General features: G+C 39.0%; 1 protein-coding gene across 1 annotated transcript; it reads left to right on the top strand.

The window, feature by feature from the left end:
• Positions 1-501: 501 nt before the first annotated feature.
• On the top strand, positions 502-1,209 carry LOC104217628 (uncharacterized). Its single transcript, XM_009767922.1, has one exon. The coding sequence runs from the start codon at positions 502-504 to the stop codon at positions 1,207-1,209; it is 708 nt and encodes a 235-aa protein (XP_009766224.1).
• The last annotated feature ends 20,087 nt before the right edge of the window (positions 1,210-21,296 follow it).

Here is a 21,296-nt window from a genome sequence, read left to right as displayed (position 1 = left end):
GTGTTTGCTTAAAAATTAATTTGACCAAGAGGTTTTGCAAACCAAAAAAAAGCATTCTTTGCGAAAGGTATTTTCTTCCAACCTAAAAAACGAGAAAGAAAAGTTTTTTCTTTGTTCTTGTAAAAACTAAATAAAAAACGGTTTGCACACGATTAGAAAAGAATTCCAGAAACTCCTCTTTGAATGAAGTATTAGAGGGCAAAAGTGTAACTAAACCTAGACGTCTTACGTGCTTTGGTCATTAACTAAGATAATAATTATCAACAATTTTGGTAGGAACACTTTGATAAGTACAACAACATTTTCCAAATGAAATAATAGCAGAGACTAGAAAACGTGTGAAACAATCAACGTTGAAGTATTTTCGTAATATAAGCAACTAAGAAGGGCAATTTGGTGAACAGGGTCTATTATATATACACACACAAATTGCTTAATCCTCGTGGCTGAGCACCTTCCACAAAAGCCTCTGCTTTCCAAGTTTCCTTCAGCCAACCATTAATGGACCTCGAGGCTGTTCTTAGCCTCTTCGATTCATGCTGGTTCAATCTCCAAATCCTCAATAAACATTCAAATCCTACCCCTACATTAAATTCACCTGAAAACCCAGATCGCAAAATTCAAGAAGATTCACCAGAAATTGCAAAAGATCCATCCCTGTTAGAAAAAATCCAACTTGGGTCACAAAGTGATGGTTTGAGCTACAATTCAGACTCTTTCTCTCCTGATTCAGTTCTCCCAATAACCCATTTTCAACCAGATCCTATAAAAGCAGAACCAAAAAAGATAAAGGGTAAACGAAAAGAAAGGAAAAGAAGAACAAGAAGAACCAAAAAGGGTCTTAGTAAGAGCTTATCCGAGCTAGAATATGAGGAGCTAAAAGGGTTTATGGATCTTGGATTTGAATTCTCAGAGGAGGATGTAAATTCCAGTTTGGTTGAGGTTATACCAGGGTTACAGAAACTGGGCAAAAACAGGAGTAGTAATGATCAAGAAAAAGTGAATTTTCTTGAGAAGTCTGATCTGCACTCAAGAGCAATCAGGCCTTATCTTTCTGAAGCATGGGAAGTTTTTGAAAGGAAGAAGAAAATGAATTCATTGATGAACTGGAGAATACCTGCAACCAGCAATGAAATTGACGTTAAACATAGTCTCAAATGGTGGGCACATACTGTTGCTTCCTCTGTTAAACAACAAAACAAAGGCTAAAACTAAAATCTAAATTGAAATTTTCACTCCTCGTTTTTTCTTTCTTTTTCCCACTACAAAATTTCAAAAAGAAAGCAAAGTTATCGTTTTGATCCATTTTTTAGCTTCTTGACTCGCATTGTTGAGCTTGAAGTTGCAATCCAAATAGGATCTTAGGAGCAAATCTAATCCTCTTCTTCAAAAGAAAATTAAATTGTATTTTGGTAGTGGTTTTTGGAATTTGCATTGAACTAGTCGACGCAAGTCGTAATGTGGATTGAAATGAAGGTAGATATCTGTCAGGACATTGAGAAGAATGAGTCAGTCTGTAATAGTACGTGTATTTTATTTTTCTTCAAAAAGAATCAGCCTGCAGGCTAAGGTCAAATTCGGATGAATAAAGAATCATTTTTTGTTTGATTAAGTCCAAAACCTTTCCAGCAAATATTTTAATAGTTCAAAGATGATCATGCTATCAGAAGCCCACCCCCCACGAATTCACTTTTCAAGAAAATTGCTTTTCAAAAAAATTTCTAAGTATTAAAGATTAATAATAATATTAGTAAACCTGATGGTGTTTTGATGAAGTTTTGAGTAATATTGGTTGGAGCAAAATGACATGAAATTAAATATTAAGAATTAAGATATAGTAAGTGATGCAAATTCAGAAGCTAAAAGATAAAGAAAGAAGAAATTCAAAGGAAATAAAAACAACTTTAATGGAAAAATTAACTTTCAAATGAAAATAAAGCACAAACTAGTTAGAATACCTGAAGGTAACAAACTATAATACTACTGTTACAAAGGAAATAAACTGGGGTAAGAAAAAAATTGGAAAAGGGACTAATACTACAAACTTACATTAACTAAAGTGACTAAAACTGCAAAGAAGAACTAAGATATTCTAAGCTCCCACGAAGATTTGTTCATCCAAATTTATTTTCTAAGGAAAAAGAATTTATATAAAGTAGGTATTTATAATTATGACACACCAAGATACCAGAAGTACAAATATGCCCTTACTAGGTAGCCTCTACGGAAAATGAGCCAAACAAAAGTTTTTGTGACAAGATCCCTTTGATTCAAAGAGATAATCCTTGTATGATTCCCTCATGGTATCAAAGTCATGATACAAGATCCTTTGAGCTAAATGTCGGAGTTTTTGTAATTTCTGACTTAACTCCTTATAAATGATTTACCTGAGGAATTCACTTGATTTGGTTACCTTCCGAATGCATCAATACTAGGGAAAACGACAAGTCCAGAGGTGAAATGTTCTCTTTGAAAAATATTCTTTTGATAATAAACACTAGAAAATAATTTTCTCGTGAATAATAGAAATATTTTTTTGAAAACAACTTCAATCATACCAGCATGCTGCTGAATAATTCTATTAATCCATTCCTATGTTAAAAACTATGTCACTATTGAACTATATATTGCCATACTCTTCCTTCTCCCTTTCTTGCCATTAAACTATTGCATAAACATTCAATAAGTGGTATGATGATAGGTCATCTTATGTTTTAGAACCAAATTTTGTGTTTCGAAGCCTTAAGAACCTTATTTTAATCTTTCACGATTTGCGTGCAAAGTCCGGATGCTAATCTGGAAGGCTTATATATTAAAAACTGATAAAAATAAGAATTTAAAAATTCATTTGAGTTGACTTTGGTCAATATTTTGAGCAAACGAACCCGGATTCGTATTTTGACTGTCCCGGTGGGTTCGATTGTAATTTGGGACCTGGGCGTATACCCGAAATCGAATTCGGAGGTCCCTAGCTCGAGTTACTAATTTTTATTGAAAATTAAAAGTTTGAAAGTTTAATGATTTTTAAGAATTGAATAATATTTGGTCTTGTTGATATCAGATCCGTATTTTGGTTTTAGAGCCCGATACAGGTCTATTATAATATTTATGACTTGTCTGTGAAATTTGGTGCGAAATGGAGTTAGTTTGACGTGATTCAGATGTTCGGTTGTGAAAATAGAAGTTTTAAAGTTTTCTTGAAAATTTCATTTGATTTGGTGTTCAATTTGTAGTTCTAGGTGTTATTTTGACGATTTAATAGTGCGAGCAAGTTCGTATGATATTTTAGGACTTGTGTGCATTTTTGGTTTGGAGCCCCTAGGGCTCAGGTTTTTTTTTAGATAGACCACAGAGTGGTTTGAACTTAGAAAATCATAGCTGGTGTATCAGATTTGCAGACTTCGCATTTGCGAGGTCTGGCTCGCAAATGCGAGCCTCTCATTTGCAAAGAGACCGTCGCATTTGCGAGCAGTGGGCTGGGGGGTGGACCTTCGCATTTGCAAAATTTTGGGTCGCATTTGCGATTCTCACAGTCCGCATTTGCGAACACTGGTTCACATTTGTGAAGGCAGCAGACATAGGTCACTCTTCGCATTTGCGAAGATTTGGTCGCATTTGCGGGTTCGCATTTGTGAACCCCAGGTCGCAAATGTGATACCTGCAACTGACCAAATAGCTAGAAAACGGAATTTTCACTCATTCTTCAAATTTTCAATACAAAAAACTCTAGAGACGATTTTCCAAGACTCTTTCTTTCCCAATTCATTGGTAAATGATTCTAACCCATTTTCTTTCACTACTTTTCCTAAGATTTTAACCTAAAATCTTGTGATTTCATGGTGGAAATTGGGGGTTTGGATAGAATTAGGGATTTTTGAAAATTGGGGATTTAGATCTCAAATTGGGGTCAGATTTCGAAACTAAGTACATAATCGGGATTGGGGGATAAATGAGTAAATGGATTTTGATCCGAACTTCGGGTATTGACCAACCGGGTCTGGGATCAATTTTTGACTTTTTGGGGGAAAGTTTGGGAATTCTAAATTTATGCATTTTAATTGATTCCTTTAGCAATATTTGATATTATTGAGTCAGTTGTGGTTAGATACGAGTGGTTTGGACGCGGATTCTAAGGGAAAGGCCCCGGTAGAGCTTTGAATTGACTATGAAGTGAGGTAAGTGTCGTGGTTAACTTTGATTTGAGGGAATTAGGAACCCTCAGACTATGTGCTATGTGAATTTCATGTGAGCGGCGTATATGCGAGGTGATGAGTGCTTATATGCCGCCGAATTATCTGTTTTACTTGATTTTCCGCTTCTCCGTAATTGTCTCTTTCACTGTCTTAACTGTTATATGCTCTAAATGCTTTCCATGCTTAACTGCTACCTGTTAATCAATGTCTTCTCCTGATAATGATGTTAGACCATCTCATAGTTTCATGATTTCCTGCTATTTGACTAAATTGACTTACTAGCACTTTTTAATTGTCAATTACTGAATTGGTCTCGCTGAGTAGTATCACTTATGGAGATTCCTGTGTTGTACAAGGTTTTCCTTTCTGGTTCAGTTTAGTATTTATTGATCGTAAAGGTTTCGCAGTTTGAATTGTTAATTTGACTGTGAACATTGAATATCTGTACTGATATGGTGGGATCGGGTTGTACACCGCAATAGGTGGAATAAGGGAAAGGCCCCGGTAGAGCTTTGAATTGACTATGAAGTGAGGTAAGTGTCGTGGTTAACTTTGACTTGAGGGAATTAGGAACCCTCAGACTATGTACTATGTGAATTTCATGTGAGCGGCGTATATGCGAGGTGATGAGTGCTTATATGCCGCCGAATTATCTGTTTCACTTGATTTTCTGCTTCTCCGTAATTGTCTCTTTCACTGTCTTAACTGTTATATGCTCTAAATGCTTTCCATGCTTAACTGCTACCTGTTAATCAATGTCTTCTCCTGATAATGATGTTAGACCATCTCATAGTTTCATGATTTCCTGCTATTTGACTAAATTGACTTACTAGCACTTTTTAATTGTCAATTACTGAATTGGTCTCGCTGAGTAGTATCACTTATGGAGATTCCTGTGTTGTACAAGGTTTTCCTTTCTGGTTCAGTTTAGTATTTATTGATCGTAAAGGTTTCGCAGTTTGAATTGTTAATTTGACTGTGAACATTGAATATCTGTACTGATATGGTGGGATCGGGTTGTACACCGCAATAGGTGGAATAAGGGAAAGGCCCCGGTAGAGCTTTGGATAAACTTGTATTGATGCGGTGGGATCGAGTTGCACGCTGCAATAAATGGAATAAGGGTATATTGATATGGTGAAATAAGGGTGGATTGATATGGTGAAATAAGGGTAGATTATGATACTGATGTTGATATATGGTAGGATTGGGTTGTGCGCCGCAACAACCTATGTGTTTCCATTTCTTGAGTTGTGTTTGATTTTCGGTATTCTCATTTTAAATGCCGAAGATTGGTAGTTTTGGATGACACTGATTTATTTCTTGAAGCCGTAGTTACTATTTTCAGTTGACCGTTTTATCCTGTTCCGTATTTTTACTTTTTGTCATTATTATTTACTTCGTACAGATTGTAGTGTGATTGACCCGTCTTAGCCTCGTTACTACTTCATCGAGATTAGGCTCAGCACTTACAGAGTACATAGGGTTGGTTGTACTCATACTACACTTTGCACTTCTTGTGTAGATTTTGGAGTCGGTCCCAGCAGCGGTTATTAGCGTGCTCGAATTAGACAGTTGCGGAGACTTGACGTACGACTACTCGGCGCCCGCAGCTCCTGGAGTCCCCTTCCCCTTTCTATTTAGCTGTGTACTTTCATTAAGACAGCTTTGTATTTCTTTCAAACCCTTGTATGTATTACTCTGGTAGCTCGTGCACTTATGACACCGGGTTCAGGGATTTGTAGCGACGTTTGGCAGTTTTAGCTTTCGCATTTAAAACTTATTTTATTTCAGTTATTTCTCATTAGTTAACTCAACTATTTTTAAAAAAAGGATAATATATTCTAACATTGGCTTGCCTAGCAAGTGAAATGTTAGGCACCATCATGGTCACGACGGTAAGAATTCCAGGTCGTGACATATGATATTCTATAAGGTAGAAATCGGGGCTACCCGATTTCGTGGGCTCGAGGGTCACTTCAAGAGCGAGATCGAAAAAGGCCAGGCGCGAGTCTGATGGCAAAGTACAAGCTTCGAAGATCGAAGTGCTCGATGAACACCGAGGCCAAGTATGAACGATCTCGAGATAATACCGTTATGGTCTCATGACAGAAAGAGGAAGATTCCCACAGTGGCCCTAGGATCACGACATAAATTCCGGAACAGATTTGTACTAGGCAGTTAGACAGTTGTATAATAAAAAGATTCCCTACTACAATTAGAGTTGTATCCTATTAAGGATTCCCCAACTATATAAAAGGGAACTCAATCATTTATAAAGATCATCAATAATTGAGAAGAGAATATACATTTTCACTTTCTTGCCTACTGTTCATCTAAATCATCCTATTATTATTTTATTGTTCTTGTTGTTCTTGTTATTTACTTCGAGGTCGCCCCTGCTCGAGGTCGAGGTCTGCATATACGATTGGTTTGACTTGCCTTACTCTTAAATTTGCACATTAGATTCCTTGTTTATCAATTAGTATTTGATTAAATCACATATCTTTAAAACCATAAAACAAGCTTAATTATTACTCAGATTTTAGGGGTAAACAGTTTGGCGCCCACCGTGGGGCTAAAGATAATAGTGATTATTTTAGTACTGATTCTGATAACATACGTTATTTTCACACTTGTTCTTGCCAAGAATTTTTGTTCTCATGTTAAAACATGTCAAACTTACAAAACTCACCCGTACATGGCGATGACGATCTTGGATTTCACAGGGAAAACAAAAATATAGCTGCTCCTGGAGCCGGTGTACCATCGATTAACCATGGGAAGTGCCGATTGTAGAACCAGTCAATGTTAGTTCACACATTACTTTGAATGCGGACTTAGGTGCAGACTGGAGGAAGTGTACGTAGGGAAGCCCGATCTGGTGGCCAAGGAACACAGGGTATAGGAGACAGTGGAGTTATTCTCTAGGTAATATTCGAGATGCTACAGGCTCAACAGGTTGCTATAGCTCAGCTTCAAAGACAACATAAAACTCCAAGTGCGGTCCAACCAGAAATCACTCGTCGAACTAAGCCGGCGCCAGAAATATCGAACGGTAATGGGTCAGGGACTGATCCCACGATTATGAGATGCTCGAGGATCTCACCAAAAGAATCAAGTTGGGAGAGAAAAATATTGAGGATAATGAAAAAAAAGTGGAAACATACAACTCCCGAGTTGACCAAATACCATGGGCACCACCGATATAGGAAGGACTAGATTCCAAAAAGTTTGTGCAAAGACACTTCCCCCCTAGTGCGGCTCCGAAGCCAATCCCCAAGAAGTTTCGTATGCCTGAGATTTCCAAGTATAACAGGACGACCGATCCGAATGAACACGTCACCTCGTATACGTGAGCTATCAAAGGAAACGACTTGGAAGATGATGAAATTGAATCTGTACTACTGAAGAAGTTCGGGGAGACTCTATCGAAGGGTGCCTTAATATGGTATCATAACTTACCCCCTAATTCTATTGATTCATTTGCTATGCTTGCAGATTCTTTTGTAAGAGCACACGCTGGAGCCATTAAAATTGCAATGAGGAAGTCATACCTTTTCAAGGTAAGGCATAAAGATAACGAGATGCTCAGGGAATTCGTATCTCGGTTCCAAGCAGAGAGAATGGATTTGCCTCCGGTCACCGATGACTGGGTTGTTCAAGCTTTCACTTAAGGTATCAACACTCGGAGTTCCATAGCTTCATAGCACTTGAAGCAAAGTTTACTCGAGTACCCGGCTGTCACTTGGGCCGACGTATATAATTGGTATCAGTCAAAAATTAGGGTCGAGGATGATCAATTGGGGACTATTTCGAAGTCCGTTTATCCTATCAAGACCATGGATAGGATCAAAAGGGACATCGATCGGGAGCCAAGGTCGAATAGAGATCTATATCAACCATATAACGGAGACCGTAGAGGTGGCGAGTCTGGACAAAGCTTCGCACGAAATGAAAGAAGAAACGATCGAGGTCAAAATTCTTAGGGGCTTGATGTCGAGGAAGATCATGTTAAATATCCAAAATCCGAATAAAGATACGACCCCAATCCATTCTATTTTTTTGACTAACACTTGCAAGCCTTCGACAAGGATCGGCACGAAGCTTTGAATCTTAAAGCACGCATTGCACTCTTTTTCCCTTAGACTGGTTTTTGTCCCAAATGGGATTTTCCGGCGAGGTTTTTAACAAGGCAACCATTATTCGTGTTAACTTAGAGCAATTCAACAGTATCTGAGGTTCCCTACAATAAGCCCCGAGTACTTGAGGGAATTACCCTTGAATGTCTACTTTATTGCAAGGAAATCACTTCGTGATAGCGGGTCTCAATAGGAAAATGTTGTAAGTGTCGCACCCCCTTTTTTCCCTTTTTGATAGGGAAATCCGGGTTTCGATATTCATGGGGGAAATAACTCATTTCCTTTTGAGAATTGTGTATTTGAAGAATTGTTATCTAACGGATTATGGTGCATTAGGGCACCTTAGAGTGATTAACTCATGGACTAGTTTGCATTACCAGAGATTTAGGGTAAGAGCTCGAAATAACCTTGAGGGGAAGGTGTTAGGCACCCCTCGCGGTCCACAACGATGTGTCCTAGCCGAACTTAAACTATGTGAATTAGTCAGTTTAACAAATAAACAGCTTTAACACATACTCGCAAGTAAAGGCATGTTTTGATATTCCAAGCACATGTATGATTCAAGTAATGAAACAAGGGAGAAGGGTTTAAACAAGTTGCACATATATAAAGAAAAGTAAATTTATTTAAACAGCGAGAGTAGGGAAAGAGGGGTCCTAGGTTGGTTAGCCTACAAGATCATACCCACAAATGCCCGGTAATCACTCCTCAATGAGGGGTTACACATGACATTAGCGCGTAGTCATCATATCCTTACTACCCAATTCCCTCACCTTGGTCATAGCCTAAAGCGTTCTAGCAACCTTGAGAGATATCTTATGCGTGCATTACCCGTCCTTTTCTTGTGGCCCTGAAGGTTTTTAGAACCTCTAATTTAGGTAGTTCTGGACCATCCTAAGGTATTTAAAGAAGAAAAGTCTAAGTGTCAATCAAAACAATTAGGACGACATTTAAGAGAACAATTAAAGGCTCACATTTACCTCCACAAACATAACAAATAAGTGCACGTCTCAAACAACAGTTTCAAAAATTTTGGAGAAAACCTTAGAACATGATATCTAGGTGAGCAGAGATTTTACAATATTGAATTAGGACCAAACTGTCAAAGACCTATTCAGCTTGCCTACTGATTTTAGATCTGTTTGAACATGAGCAGTCACAAATAACAAAAAATAGTTATACAGTTGCAGGATTTTTAATCGTCCTATAGGCTTGCTTAGGCGTATAACAGTGATGTCCTATGAGCATGGTATCTATTACTGATTACGAATGCAGTAAAATAGTAAATAATTTTTAAACGGGCAATTTGGGGATCCTATAGGCATGCTTTCTAGCAATATTATTTAGGGCAGCGTTGAAAACTTATTAAAGAGCGGACATATTAGTTACTTAAACCGATTCAGAATAAACATGAATTAAACTGAATTTCTAACTAAACTGATTTTAAGTCCTATAAGCATGATTTCCAATTAAACAATTTGAACCGATAAGGACCCTATAGGCATGGTATCTACCCAATTTTACCCATAATATACAACTACCCTCTCTTTTTACTAATCACCCCACTGTTTGTTTACAATTAATTATTATAGACCAAGAATTGAATGAATTACATAAACAGAAAAGAAATTAAGTTATAGGGAGCCTGAAGTAGGCCCAAAATGATTTCCAAGACTCCAGTAGTCTCAAATGCCCAAAATTCCATAGCCAATTTCATGTCTAGGTATGTCAGAGTTCCCTAAGAACCTCAAGGATCCCGACCAGTGCTCACACCTAGACCTTTCCCAAGTAATAACTGATTATTATGCAGTGTGGAAATGTCAGCCCTGATATGCCATAGTTCAAAGAGATCTCAAGGGTCTCTAAGCAGTATACATACCAGAGAGGCAGGACCTAGTATTCTAGGAGTAAGTGAAAGTGCATAATGGTTTGACAGAGTTTAAAAGAATGGTCTTAGGATTGAAAAGAAATTCTGAAAATCATTAGTGATAAAACAGTTTGGGAAAGTGTAAAGGAACAATTTGCAATCAGAACATAAGTCATAAAACAAACAGTTTTAGGAAGTACTTTGGCAAATAACTATCACACAAGGAAAAAGGGGTTAAGAACACAGAGGATACACCGTAATAGAACTCTTAAAGGGGTTCCACAGAACTGGAATGCAGGTCATGCAGCAAAGATCACAGCAGAAAACATGTTGAAACCATTCTATGGAGAGTAATTAACTTAGAAAGAGTGAGGCAGAACAGTAAATGGCTTAATTGATCATGCTGGGTAAATATAACAAGTTAAGGCATGCTAATTACATAGAAGCAGAGTTTAGGCATACTAGACAGACAGTAGTCAGTCAAACAGGCTAGTTACATATGTAGATATGTGAAACAAGATTGCAAATAAGCAAGTAAAGTGGAAACATGCTAATCACAGGTTTGAATAGGCAGTATTAGGCATGCTGGGTAAATAGTAAACAGAAGCAAGAATGGACTCAGTCCATATGGACTAAAGCAGTAAGTAAACACATAGGTTTTGATTCTTAAAATTAATCAGAAGCATACCTAGTTAAGGAATGAAAAAAACACAAGATGTGAGAAAGGTATTGTGCAATTTCCAGCCTTGGCTTGCAACCGGCTAGAACAACAGAGATCACAAGTAGCAAAGAAAGAAGAGAGAGCCTTTTTAGAGTGTAAAAGTGGTAGTTTTTGAACTATTGTTCATGTCCAGAAATTAAAATAAGAGGGAGTTTATATTGTAATCAAGAGTTAAATAAAATAAGGTAAGGGATCAATTATGTATTAATTAGGGAAATTCATAGAACCAGTCACATGTAAAATCAGTAAGTCTTTCCCTTAATCAAGGGATAATCAATCAATGGTAAAGCAAGGAAGATATTTAAGGAAGGGAATCAAGTAAGACTTGGATATAAAGTAGGTAATTAGGGGTGAATGAATAGGAGTTTCAATTAAGGAAACAATCAGTAAGAATCAACAAATAACAAATAATTTAAGGAAAACTAATTAAGGCAAGAAGTTCAATCAATCCGAGTAGAGAAGTAAGAATCAAAGGTTTTATTAAGGAAAAAGTTCAAATCAAAACAGAAAAATAAGAATTTCAGAATAGTCAAGGGTTCAATCAAAGAGAAAAATATGTAAAAAGTCAGCAAGTCTCACAGACAAAGTAAGGCAAGAAATGAATAGTCAGGATTCGACACATAGTCTTTAACGAAGCAAATTGGTAAATCAAAATTCAACACAACCCTGATTTAAGGAGAAAATATAGTCTTAACATTAATAGTCAGAATGAACATATAGAATCAGTAGAAAAGTTGAAATAAGAAACTCAGTAGAGGCATATTAAGATAAGAAAACCATGAGACATCTAAATGGCTAAAGAAAAATCACAAAAACCAAAGCAAGAACAAAGTCAATACACAAGTACTCAGAAACCAAACAAAGAATGTCAAAAGAATTAGAGTTTTTAGTATAAACAAGTTAGGGTTAGAGCAAACCTTACGAAATCAGTCAAAACACATAAGAAGCAGAAGATCAAACACTCAAAACTATCAAACATTTTGGAAAAGAAATTTTCGGGAAACCCTAGTTTAGGGAAACGGAAAACCTATTCGAAAATCAGAAGATCCTTGTAAAAATCAGAAGGTTTTGTTAAAAAATATATGAAATAGGTCCAAACCATCTCAGATCTGTACATATCTAAGAAGTTCAGAAGAAAGAAATTATTGTTTCGAGAAGAACAATTACAGAGATGAAGAAGCAAGCCTAGAAACCCATAGATATAAGAAGATCTTACTCGAAATCAAATCGGGACAGCCTGAAATAGGCGATAAGTGGCCATAGATTCAAGCAAACTAACCTTGGTCCCTTGAGGACCCTAGAGATGGTGATACCAGTACAAGAGAGGCCTTTAGAAGCCTGGGGGTGGCGAGAAACCACCATAGATGGCCATAAATGAGTGACAACGAGGTCCGATTAGGGTTAGGTTTGAGAGCATTTGAGAGAGGAGAGGATTAGGTGAAGGCGTGAGAGGTGAGGGAAATGAGAAGGTTTTTTGGGGGGGGGGGTCATTAGGTTTAATTTAGGAAGCGGGAAACCTGGACCGTTGATCAAAACGATCAACGACCAGGATTTGGCCGGGTATTGGGTTGGGGCAGATGGGTATTGGGCTGGGTATATTTTGGGTTTAAAATTGGGTTGAGTGTTGGGTCCAATTTAGGATTGGAATTGAATGTAAAATAAAGTCAGATTTTAAATAGCCAATTTTAATAAGTAAATAATTTATAAAAATAATAAATGAGTACCAAAAATATCTTTGTGTACTAAAATGATTTAAATAGTTATTTAACATTTTAAAAATAGGAAAGATCCTTTTATGCATAAATAATGTAATTATACATTAGTATGGACTATTATTGCAAAGATGTGCAATTTAGCCTAAAAATATAAATATAATTACAAAAAATGCACTAAAAATATTTAAAGACTATTTTGGCATAAATAATAATTTTAGATTATAAATCATCACAAAAGTAATTTGAAGGATATTTATATAATATAAGAGAAGAAATAAATTGATTTGAAGCTTTTACAACTATGAAAAAAATTGTAAAAATACGTATGCATGCTTATAACTGCATATATACTATTTTGAAGTATATATATATGTTTTAAATATGTGAGGAAAACTTGGGTATCAACAGCTGTCCTTCTTTACCCGGGAAGGATGAAATAGTTTTCGGGTAAAGAAATGATGGCTCATTTTGACTGAATGGGGTGTTTTGAAAGATAGAGGCCAGACTTTGGTCTTGAGTTGCCAACATATTCCTGGTTTTACAGGAATCAGACCATGTGTAGTTCTGGGTTCATTGGCGGAATATACCGATGAAGTCGTTACAAGAACGGACACGAGATGCAAGACCGGTTATGGTGAACGGTTAGGTTTGAGGTAATTTGAAGGAATTGGAGTGAGGTCGCTCCGGCTAGGATAACGGTTGCTTGCTGGTCACCTGCAGATAAAGAGATGCTAGAAACATGTATTTGTGCGAAAATTTTAAACATGATGCAGATTCCCTTTAGACCATAAAAGTTGTCTTTGGACAATTTAAGGATGAAGTCGTCAGACCATGATATCCTAGGCCATGAATTGTTTAGTGAGGGATTCGCAGGCCATGAAATGATGTTTTCGGCCCATGCAGATGGTGCCTCCGAACCATGACACCTTTGAATAATGATATGCAAATTTGAGGGATCCTCCTGCCATGGCTTGGTGTCTTCTGGCTATGAGGATGATGACTTTTAGACTATAATGCCATTGGATAGATTGGCGATATTTCATCCCATGGGATGCAATAATATGATATTAACAAGGCGAGGCTTAGTCTTGTGAAATGAAGGCAGAGCTTAGACCGATTGAAAAGTAAGTAGATAGTACTTAGAATAGAGCAATATTTATTTGATGGGGGACAATGCTTAGTCCCACACAAACGCGGAGGCAAGGATTAGCCTCATGCAGATGTGGAGGAAGGGATTAACCTCATGCAAATACGGAGGCAAGGATTAGACTCATGCGAATATGGAGGAAGGGATTAGCCTAATGCAGATATGGAGGCAAGGATTAGCCTCATGTAAATATGGAGGCAGGTATTAGCCTCATGCAAATAGGGAGGCAAGGATTAGCCTCATGCAGGTATGGAGGCAGGGATTAGCCTCATGCAAGGGTGGAGGCAAGGATTAGCCTCATGCAAATATGAAGGCAGGGATTAGCCTCATGAAAATATGTAGGCAGGGATTAGCCTCATGCAAGTGTGGAGGCAGGGATTAGCCTCATGCGGATATGGAAGCAAGGCTTAGCCTCATGCAGGTACGGAGGCAGGGATTATCACCATGCAGATATGGAGTCAGGGATTAGCCTCATGCAAATAAGGAGGCAAGGATTAGCCTCATGCAGGTATGGAGGTAGGGATTAGCCTCATGTGGATATGGAGGTAGGGATTAGCCTCATGCAGGTATGGAGGCAAAGATTAGCCTCATGCAAATATGGAGGCAAGGATTTGCCTCATGCAGATATGGAGGCAAGGATTAGCCTCATGCAAATAGGGAGGCAAGGATTAGCCTCCTACAGCTGCAGAGACAGGGATTAGCCTCATGCAAATATGGAGGTAGGGATTAGCCTCATGCAAGTATGCGGGATAGGGCTTAGTCCCATGCAAAGAGCGAGTAGAAAAGAAGAGTAGTATATTTCTTAGCTGGAGATATATTCAGTGTCTGATGGCCTGTTTGATAGTGATTTTGCTTTATGTATACATGTTTGCGAATGCTATCCCTTCGTCAAATGTGCCTGCGTTCAAAGAAAAATTATAAGTTTTGTGAGGGGGAGGTTGGTTCATGCTTCTATACACTGGCCTTGCTTTGCTCCGTTTTGGAGGCCTTTTCGAGTTTCCTTGGGTAACACCTAACATTTATGGAAATAAAGTTTTCAAAAATATGCAATTATTGATAAAAATAGAGTCATTTTAGAACCATATTGATATATCAAGTGATTTTTAGATGAACTAGTGACTGTAACACATTCAAGAGACACTGCAGCTTCCTCTTGTTAGAATTTGGAAGGTCCTCCTCAAATTTTTACCCCAGTTTGGTGGATGATCCTTCAGCCATTTGCAAACTTTGTTGAACCTTTCTCGGAATTTTTAGAATCCTTCTCAAAATTCTGTCCCAGTTTCTTAACCGATTTCTAACCATCTAGTATATGTTGGCATTGGCTGGACTTGCTCCGGAGTTTTGAGGGTCCTCCTCAAAATTCTGCCCCAGTTTCTGATCTTTTGGAAAATGAAAATTTTATTATGATATGACCGAACTCTTAAGGATGCCTACGTATCCCCTCTTAAATGAGAATTGGGTCAAGCGTAGTTCAATTATATCAGACGAGGAAATGTAAATAGTATAAGCATAGTATCTCTTGACTGCATCTGAATTGATTGGTTTTGGCCAAATTTCTCCGTCCATTTCAGCAAGTTAGAGTGCTCCTCCTGTTAGCACCCTGTGAACCAGGTACTGACCTTTCCAATTGAAAGAGAATTTACTTTTGGCTTCATCTTGATGTGGGAAGATCTTCTTCAGCATCAGCTGTCCTGGTGCGAATTATCTTGGTGTGACCCTTTTGTTGAAAGCTCTGGACATTCTATTCTAATAAAGTTGACCGTGACATACTGCGTTCATCCTTTATCCATCTATAAGGGCCAATTGTTCCTAGCGGTTCCTTATCCATTCTGCATCGCTGAGTTCAGCTTCTTCTATGATTCTTAAAGAAGAAATTTCTGCCTCAGCTGGGATGACAGCCTCGGTACCATAAACCAACATATAGGGAGTTGCCCCGGTTGATGTGCGAACTGTAGTTCATTACTCCAATAGAGAAAAAAGTAGCTTTTCGTGCCATTGTTTGTGTTTTTCTACCATCTTCCTTAGTATCTTCTTGATATTTTTGTTGCGGCTTCTACGGCTCCATTCATCTGAGGTCTATAGGCTATGGAATTCGTGTGTTTGATTTTGAAAGTTTCACACATGGCTTTCATCAGATCATTGTTGAGGTTAGCGGTGTTATCAGTAACAATGGACTCGGGAACTCTGAATCGGAAAACGATATGATCTTTGACAAATTCTGCGACGACCTTCTTGGTTTCGGCTTTGTAAGATGCAGCCTCTACCCATTTTGTGAAATAATCAATGGCGACTAGAATAAACCTGTGTCCGTTTGAAGCAGCGGGCTCAATTGGACCAATGACATCCATTCCCCAGGCGGCAAATGGCCAAGGTGAGCTTGTTGCATTGAGCTCATTTGGGGGCACTTTTTATCATATCGGCATGCACTTGGCATTGGTAGCATTTGCGGACATACTGGACACAGTCTGTCTCCATAGTCATCCAACCGGCCCTGAGTATTTTCTTGGCTAAGATAAAACCATTCATATGTAGGCCGCAGGTCCCAGCATGTATCTCCTCAAGTAGCTTAGAAGCCTCTTTTGTGTCGACACATCTTAGCAGTCCCAAATCAAGAGTTCTCCTGTATAAATTTCCTCCACTATGGAAGAAGTGATTGGACAACCTCCGTAGTGTGCATTTCTGAGTGTGGTTTGTATACTCCGGATATTCTCCTTTCGCCAAATACTCCTTGATGTCATGGAACCAAGATTTTTCATCTGTTTCTACTTCGACATGAGCGTAGTATGCAGGCTGATTATGAATTCTTACTGGGATAGGATCAATGTAATTCTTGTCTAGGTGTTGTATCATAGATGATAAAGTGGCCAATGCATCAGCAAACTCATTTTGAATTCTGGGCACTTGTCGGAACTCTATCTTCTGTTGTATCATAGATGATAAAGTGGCCAATGCATCGGCAAACTCATTTTGAATTCTGGGCACATGTCGGATTTCTATCTTCGTGAACCTCTTTCTCAATTCCTGCACATGGTGTAGATATGAAAATATATTGGAATTTTTAGTGGCCCATTCTCCTTGTACCTGGTGCACGAGCAAATCCCCGATTACCAGCAGCTCCTGAATATTCAGGTCGATTGCCATGTTGAGTCCTAGTATGCAAGCTTCATATTCTGCCCTATTTTTGGTGCAAGAAAATTTGAGTTTAGTAGATACCGGATAATATTGACCTATTTCTGATATCAAAACTGCTCCAATGCCCACTCATTTGAAATTTTCAGCTCCGTCAAAGAACATCCTTCAACCGTCGTATGCTTCGGTAATGTCCTCTCCTATGAAGGACAATTATTCATCAGGAAAATAAATTTTCAAGGGTTCGTATTCTCCTCCCATCGGGTTTTTAGCAAGATGATCTGCCAATGATTGCCCATTGACCGTCTTTTGAGTTACGTAGACGATATCGAACTCACTCAATAGTATCTGCCACTTAGCTAACTTCCCAGTTGGCACAGGTTTTTGAAATATGTATTTCAAAGGATCCATCCTGGATATGAGGTATGTTTTCTTCATGTCTTGTCATGTTGTCCAAGAGCACATCCGAAGGCTCCATCCAATACAGATAGATAGAGCAGCAAAGGACGTCCCGGCTCTGGCGGGACCAAAACTGGTAGTGTGGACAAGTACTCCTTGATTTTGTCAAAAGCTTTCTAACAATCCTCGGTCCAAATTTTTTTGGCATCTTTCCATAGCATCTTGAAGATGGGTTTACATATGACTATTGACTGTGCTATGATGCGACTGATATAGTTGAGACGTCCCAAGAAGCTCATCACGTCCTTTATGCCCTTAGTCGGCGTTAACTCCTGAATAGCCTTGACTTTATATAGATCTAGCTGGATCCTTTGACGGCTGACAATGAATCCCAATAACTTTCCCGCGGGAATCCTGAATGCACACTTTGCGGGGTTCAGCTTCAAATTATACCTCCTTAACCAGTCAAAGAACTTTCTCATGTCTGCTATGTGTTCTGCTACCCTCTTGGATTTGATAATGACGTCGTCCACATACACCTCTATTTCTTTGTATATCATATCATGGAAGATAGTTGTCATGGATCTCATGTAGGTAGCCCCAACATTCTTTAGACCAAATGGCATCATCTTGTAGCAGTATACCCGCCATAGTGTAATAAAGGTTGTTTTCTCTGCATCTTCTTCATCCATCCAACTTTGGTGGTAGCCTGTGAAGTAATCCACAAAGGATTGGAGTTCATGTTTGGCGCAATTATCAATCAGGATGTGTATGTTTGGCAGTGGGAAATCATCTTTGGGACTTGCTCTGTTAAGTCCCGATAGTCAACACATACTCTGACTTTTCCATCTTTCTTCGGTACTGGCATAATGTTAGCTAACCAGGTTGGGTACTCAACAACCCTGAGAACTTTGTCTTTGATTTGCTTAGTAACTTTCTCCTTGATTTTCAGGCTCATATCTAGTTTAAACTTTCTGAGTTTCTGCTTTACTGGCGGACACATGGGATTGGTAGGCAACTTGTGAGCTACTATGAACGTGCTCAAATCAGTCATGTCATTATATGACCATGCGAAAATGTCCTCATACTCCTTTAAGAAACGAATGTACTCCTCTTTCTCTATCGGTGATAAGTGAATGCTGATGCGAGTCTCTTTGCCGGTCTCGGCGTCCCCCAAATTTACTGCTTCGGTCTCGTCCAGGTTGGACTTAGGATTATTCTCAAAGTTTTCAACTTCCCTCACAACTTCCTCAGGTATCTCGTTTTATTCATCCGAATCATTATTCTCATGTTGCATTACCTCATTACATGTCACAGTTATCGGTTCATCAGGAAAAGTAACAATAACGTTGTGGAAAAAAAAAGATGAAAGATAATAATAGATAATAAAGAGCAATGCATTTGATTAATATTTAAAACATCTGAATCACTACGGCTCGATGAATCGAGCATTTATTTGAAACAAGTAAATCTTAAAAATAAATTACTGAAAATCTTAAATGCCTAGAATGGCTATAGGAATAAAATCTGCCAAGCTACCCAAGGACTCAGCGGGCCAGGGATGGTGTGGCGATCCAGTTCCTAAGAATAGCTCCCTTCTTCACAGTCCAAATAATGAGGCCTTCTTCCTCGTCCTCCTTAATTATTACACTGCAGTCCGTGTCCTCATCCTCCAGGAACAGATTCCTCAGCCCAGCTAATGTTTCCTCTTCTGCAGTTCCCCATATTGTGTCAGCTTGGTGAAAAATCTGATCCAAATGTGGCACCAGTTGCTCGAGAGGGTAATAAGGTCCACGCCATGGAGGCGACCGATCATTATACTCTTGCCATGTATACTGGTATCCGAGCCCAAAGGTAGTACCGTGATGCTTCAGTTGTATCGGCTTAGTAATACCCTGGAGATTCTTCCCAAGCCTCTTGTCGGGTTCATACCCAGACCAGCCAGTATGCTTTCTATTTTGTTGCTCCAATATTTGTATTTTTTGACGGCATTGACACGTTCGATATGATGGTAGGTTTCCCCTCCCAACCTTCTTCTGTTTCCAATAACTGGGATGGTTTGACTGGTGTAAATAGGGTTACTCCCATCTCCATGAATGATCACCTCCTGATGGTTCCATTCAAATTTCACGGCTTGATGTAGTGTGGAAGCCACGGCCCCGGTGGTATGTATCCATGGTCGGCCTAACAGGAGATTGTATGAGGCTGATATGTCGAGCAACTAAAATTTAACGTCGAACCAAGTTGGCCCCATTTGTAGGCAAATATTAATCTCTCCAATCGTGGTCCTTTGGGACCCATCGAAAGCTTTCACATTCATGCTCCCTACCCGTATTTCATGGATACCTTTGCCCAGTCTTTTCAGAGTATCCAACGGACAAATATTGAGGCTTGAACCTCTATCAACCAAGACCCTGGCAATGAACTTGTCTTCAAATTTTACTGTGATATGCAATGCTCTATTGTGATTCAACCCTTCGGGCGGTAACTCATCTTTGTGAAATATTATCTTGTGACTTTCCAGCACCTGCCCTACCAAATTGGCCATCTCTCCGCAGGTAATATTGTTAGGAACGTAGGCTTCACTCAACACCTTCATCAAAGTATTCTTGTGTGCCTCCAAATTTTGCAACAGTAACAGTATGGATATCTAAACTGGGGTTTTGTTCAAATGATCGATGATGGAATATTCCCTTGCTTGCACTTTCCTCCAAAGGTCATCTGGTCCTGTTTCGATGACACGCTTCATGGCAGAAACATCCTTACTTGGTCCTCCCAAGTGTTCAGGTGTATAAATTCTCCTAGTCCTGGCCATTCCTTGTACAACATCAGATTCCTCCATATTTGCCTTCCCTTTTTGCATAGCCTCGGCAACATAATCCTAGGGTATTGCTTTTGAGTCAAAAGGAGGTGTGGTTGATACTGTCACCGTAAAAAGTGTTGCCACTTCCACTTCAAATAGAACAAGGGTGGCCGCAGGCAGAGCTACCTTTACCTCAAATGGGACTGATTCAGTTATCTCAACTTCGATTGGTGACTGAGTTTGTACTACAATGGGAGTGAGTGTGACTACAAGTTTAAAGTCATCGCCTTCTCGAATAAGCCCGATTGACCCCTCGGGATCCCAATCTTCGTTCGTCTCTATCACATGTACCCCACCACCTCTATGATCAGGGAGAGGGTTGTTGCAGACATTGGGTGTGGCTTCCTTCGCCTATATGACCTTGTTTTCAATCAGCATCTAGATCTTATCTTTCATTGTTCGACATTCATCAATGGTGTGTCCTTTCATACCAGAATGGTATGCACAGGTTTTGTTTGGGTTGACCCATTGGGATGGATTCTCTAATGCCATAGCAGGAGTAGGGGTGACATAACCAGCGGCTTTCAACCTTTCATACAGTTGGCCGATGGGTTCAACAAAAGCAGTGTACTGTCTAGGTGGCTTGCGGTCAAAGTTTGGTCGTTGTTTTGGAAAATTTTAGCGAGTTGGAGGTGATTGGAAATGAGATGGTTGGGAATTATAGGTATGATAGGCAGTGGCTATTAGGGAATATATAGGGGATGAAGGTTGATATGTGGGTGGTGGTGCTTGGTATGTGGGTGGTGATGCTTGGTATGTGGGTGGAGGTATTTGATACGTAAGTGGGGATTTTGGGCCCTGAGCCACCATTACTGCCCTAACGTCTCTATTCTTTGATATGCCGCCTGATTGTAATGCCTTATTTGTGGCCTGTAGTGCCTCAAAATTCGTTACCATCCCACTCTTGATGTCTTCCTCAATTCTTTCCCCAAGCTTGATGATATCAGAGAATTTATGATTTTTCAATAATCATTTGCGGATCCTGTGCTCTGACGAAGAACATGTTCATCTGTTCCTCATCCAAAGATGCCCTGACCTTGGCCACTTCCGACCTCCAACAAGTAGCATACTTTTGAAAGGTTTCGGTGGGTTTCTTTTTAAGATTCTGGATATAGAAACA

This window comes from Nicotiana sylvestris, chromosome 2 (assembly GCF_000393655.2).
Source record: "Nicotiana sylvestris chromosome 2, ASM39365v2, whole genome shotgun sequence".
NCBI lineage: Eukaryota > Viridiplantae > Streptophyta > Magnoliopsida > Solanales > Solanaceae > Nicotiana > Nicotiana sylvestris.
This window is presented reverse-complemented; position numbering and strand designations above follow the sequence as displayed.

Bases quoted from the DNA above. Each gene is read 5' to 3' on its own strand.
- LOC104217628 (XM_009767922.1), top strand. From the start codon at position 502: ATGGACCTCGAGGCTGTTCTTAGCCTCTTCGATTCATGCTGGTTCAAT.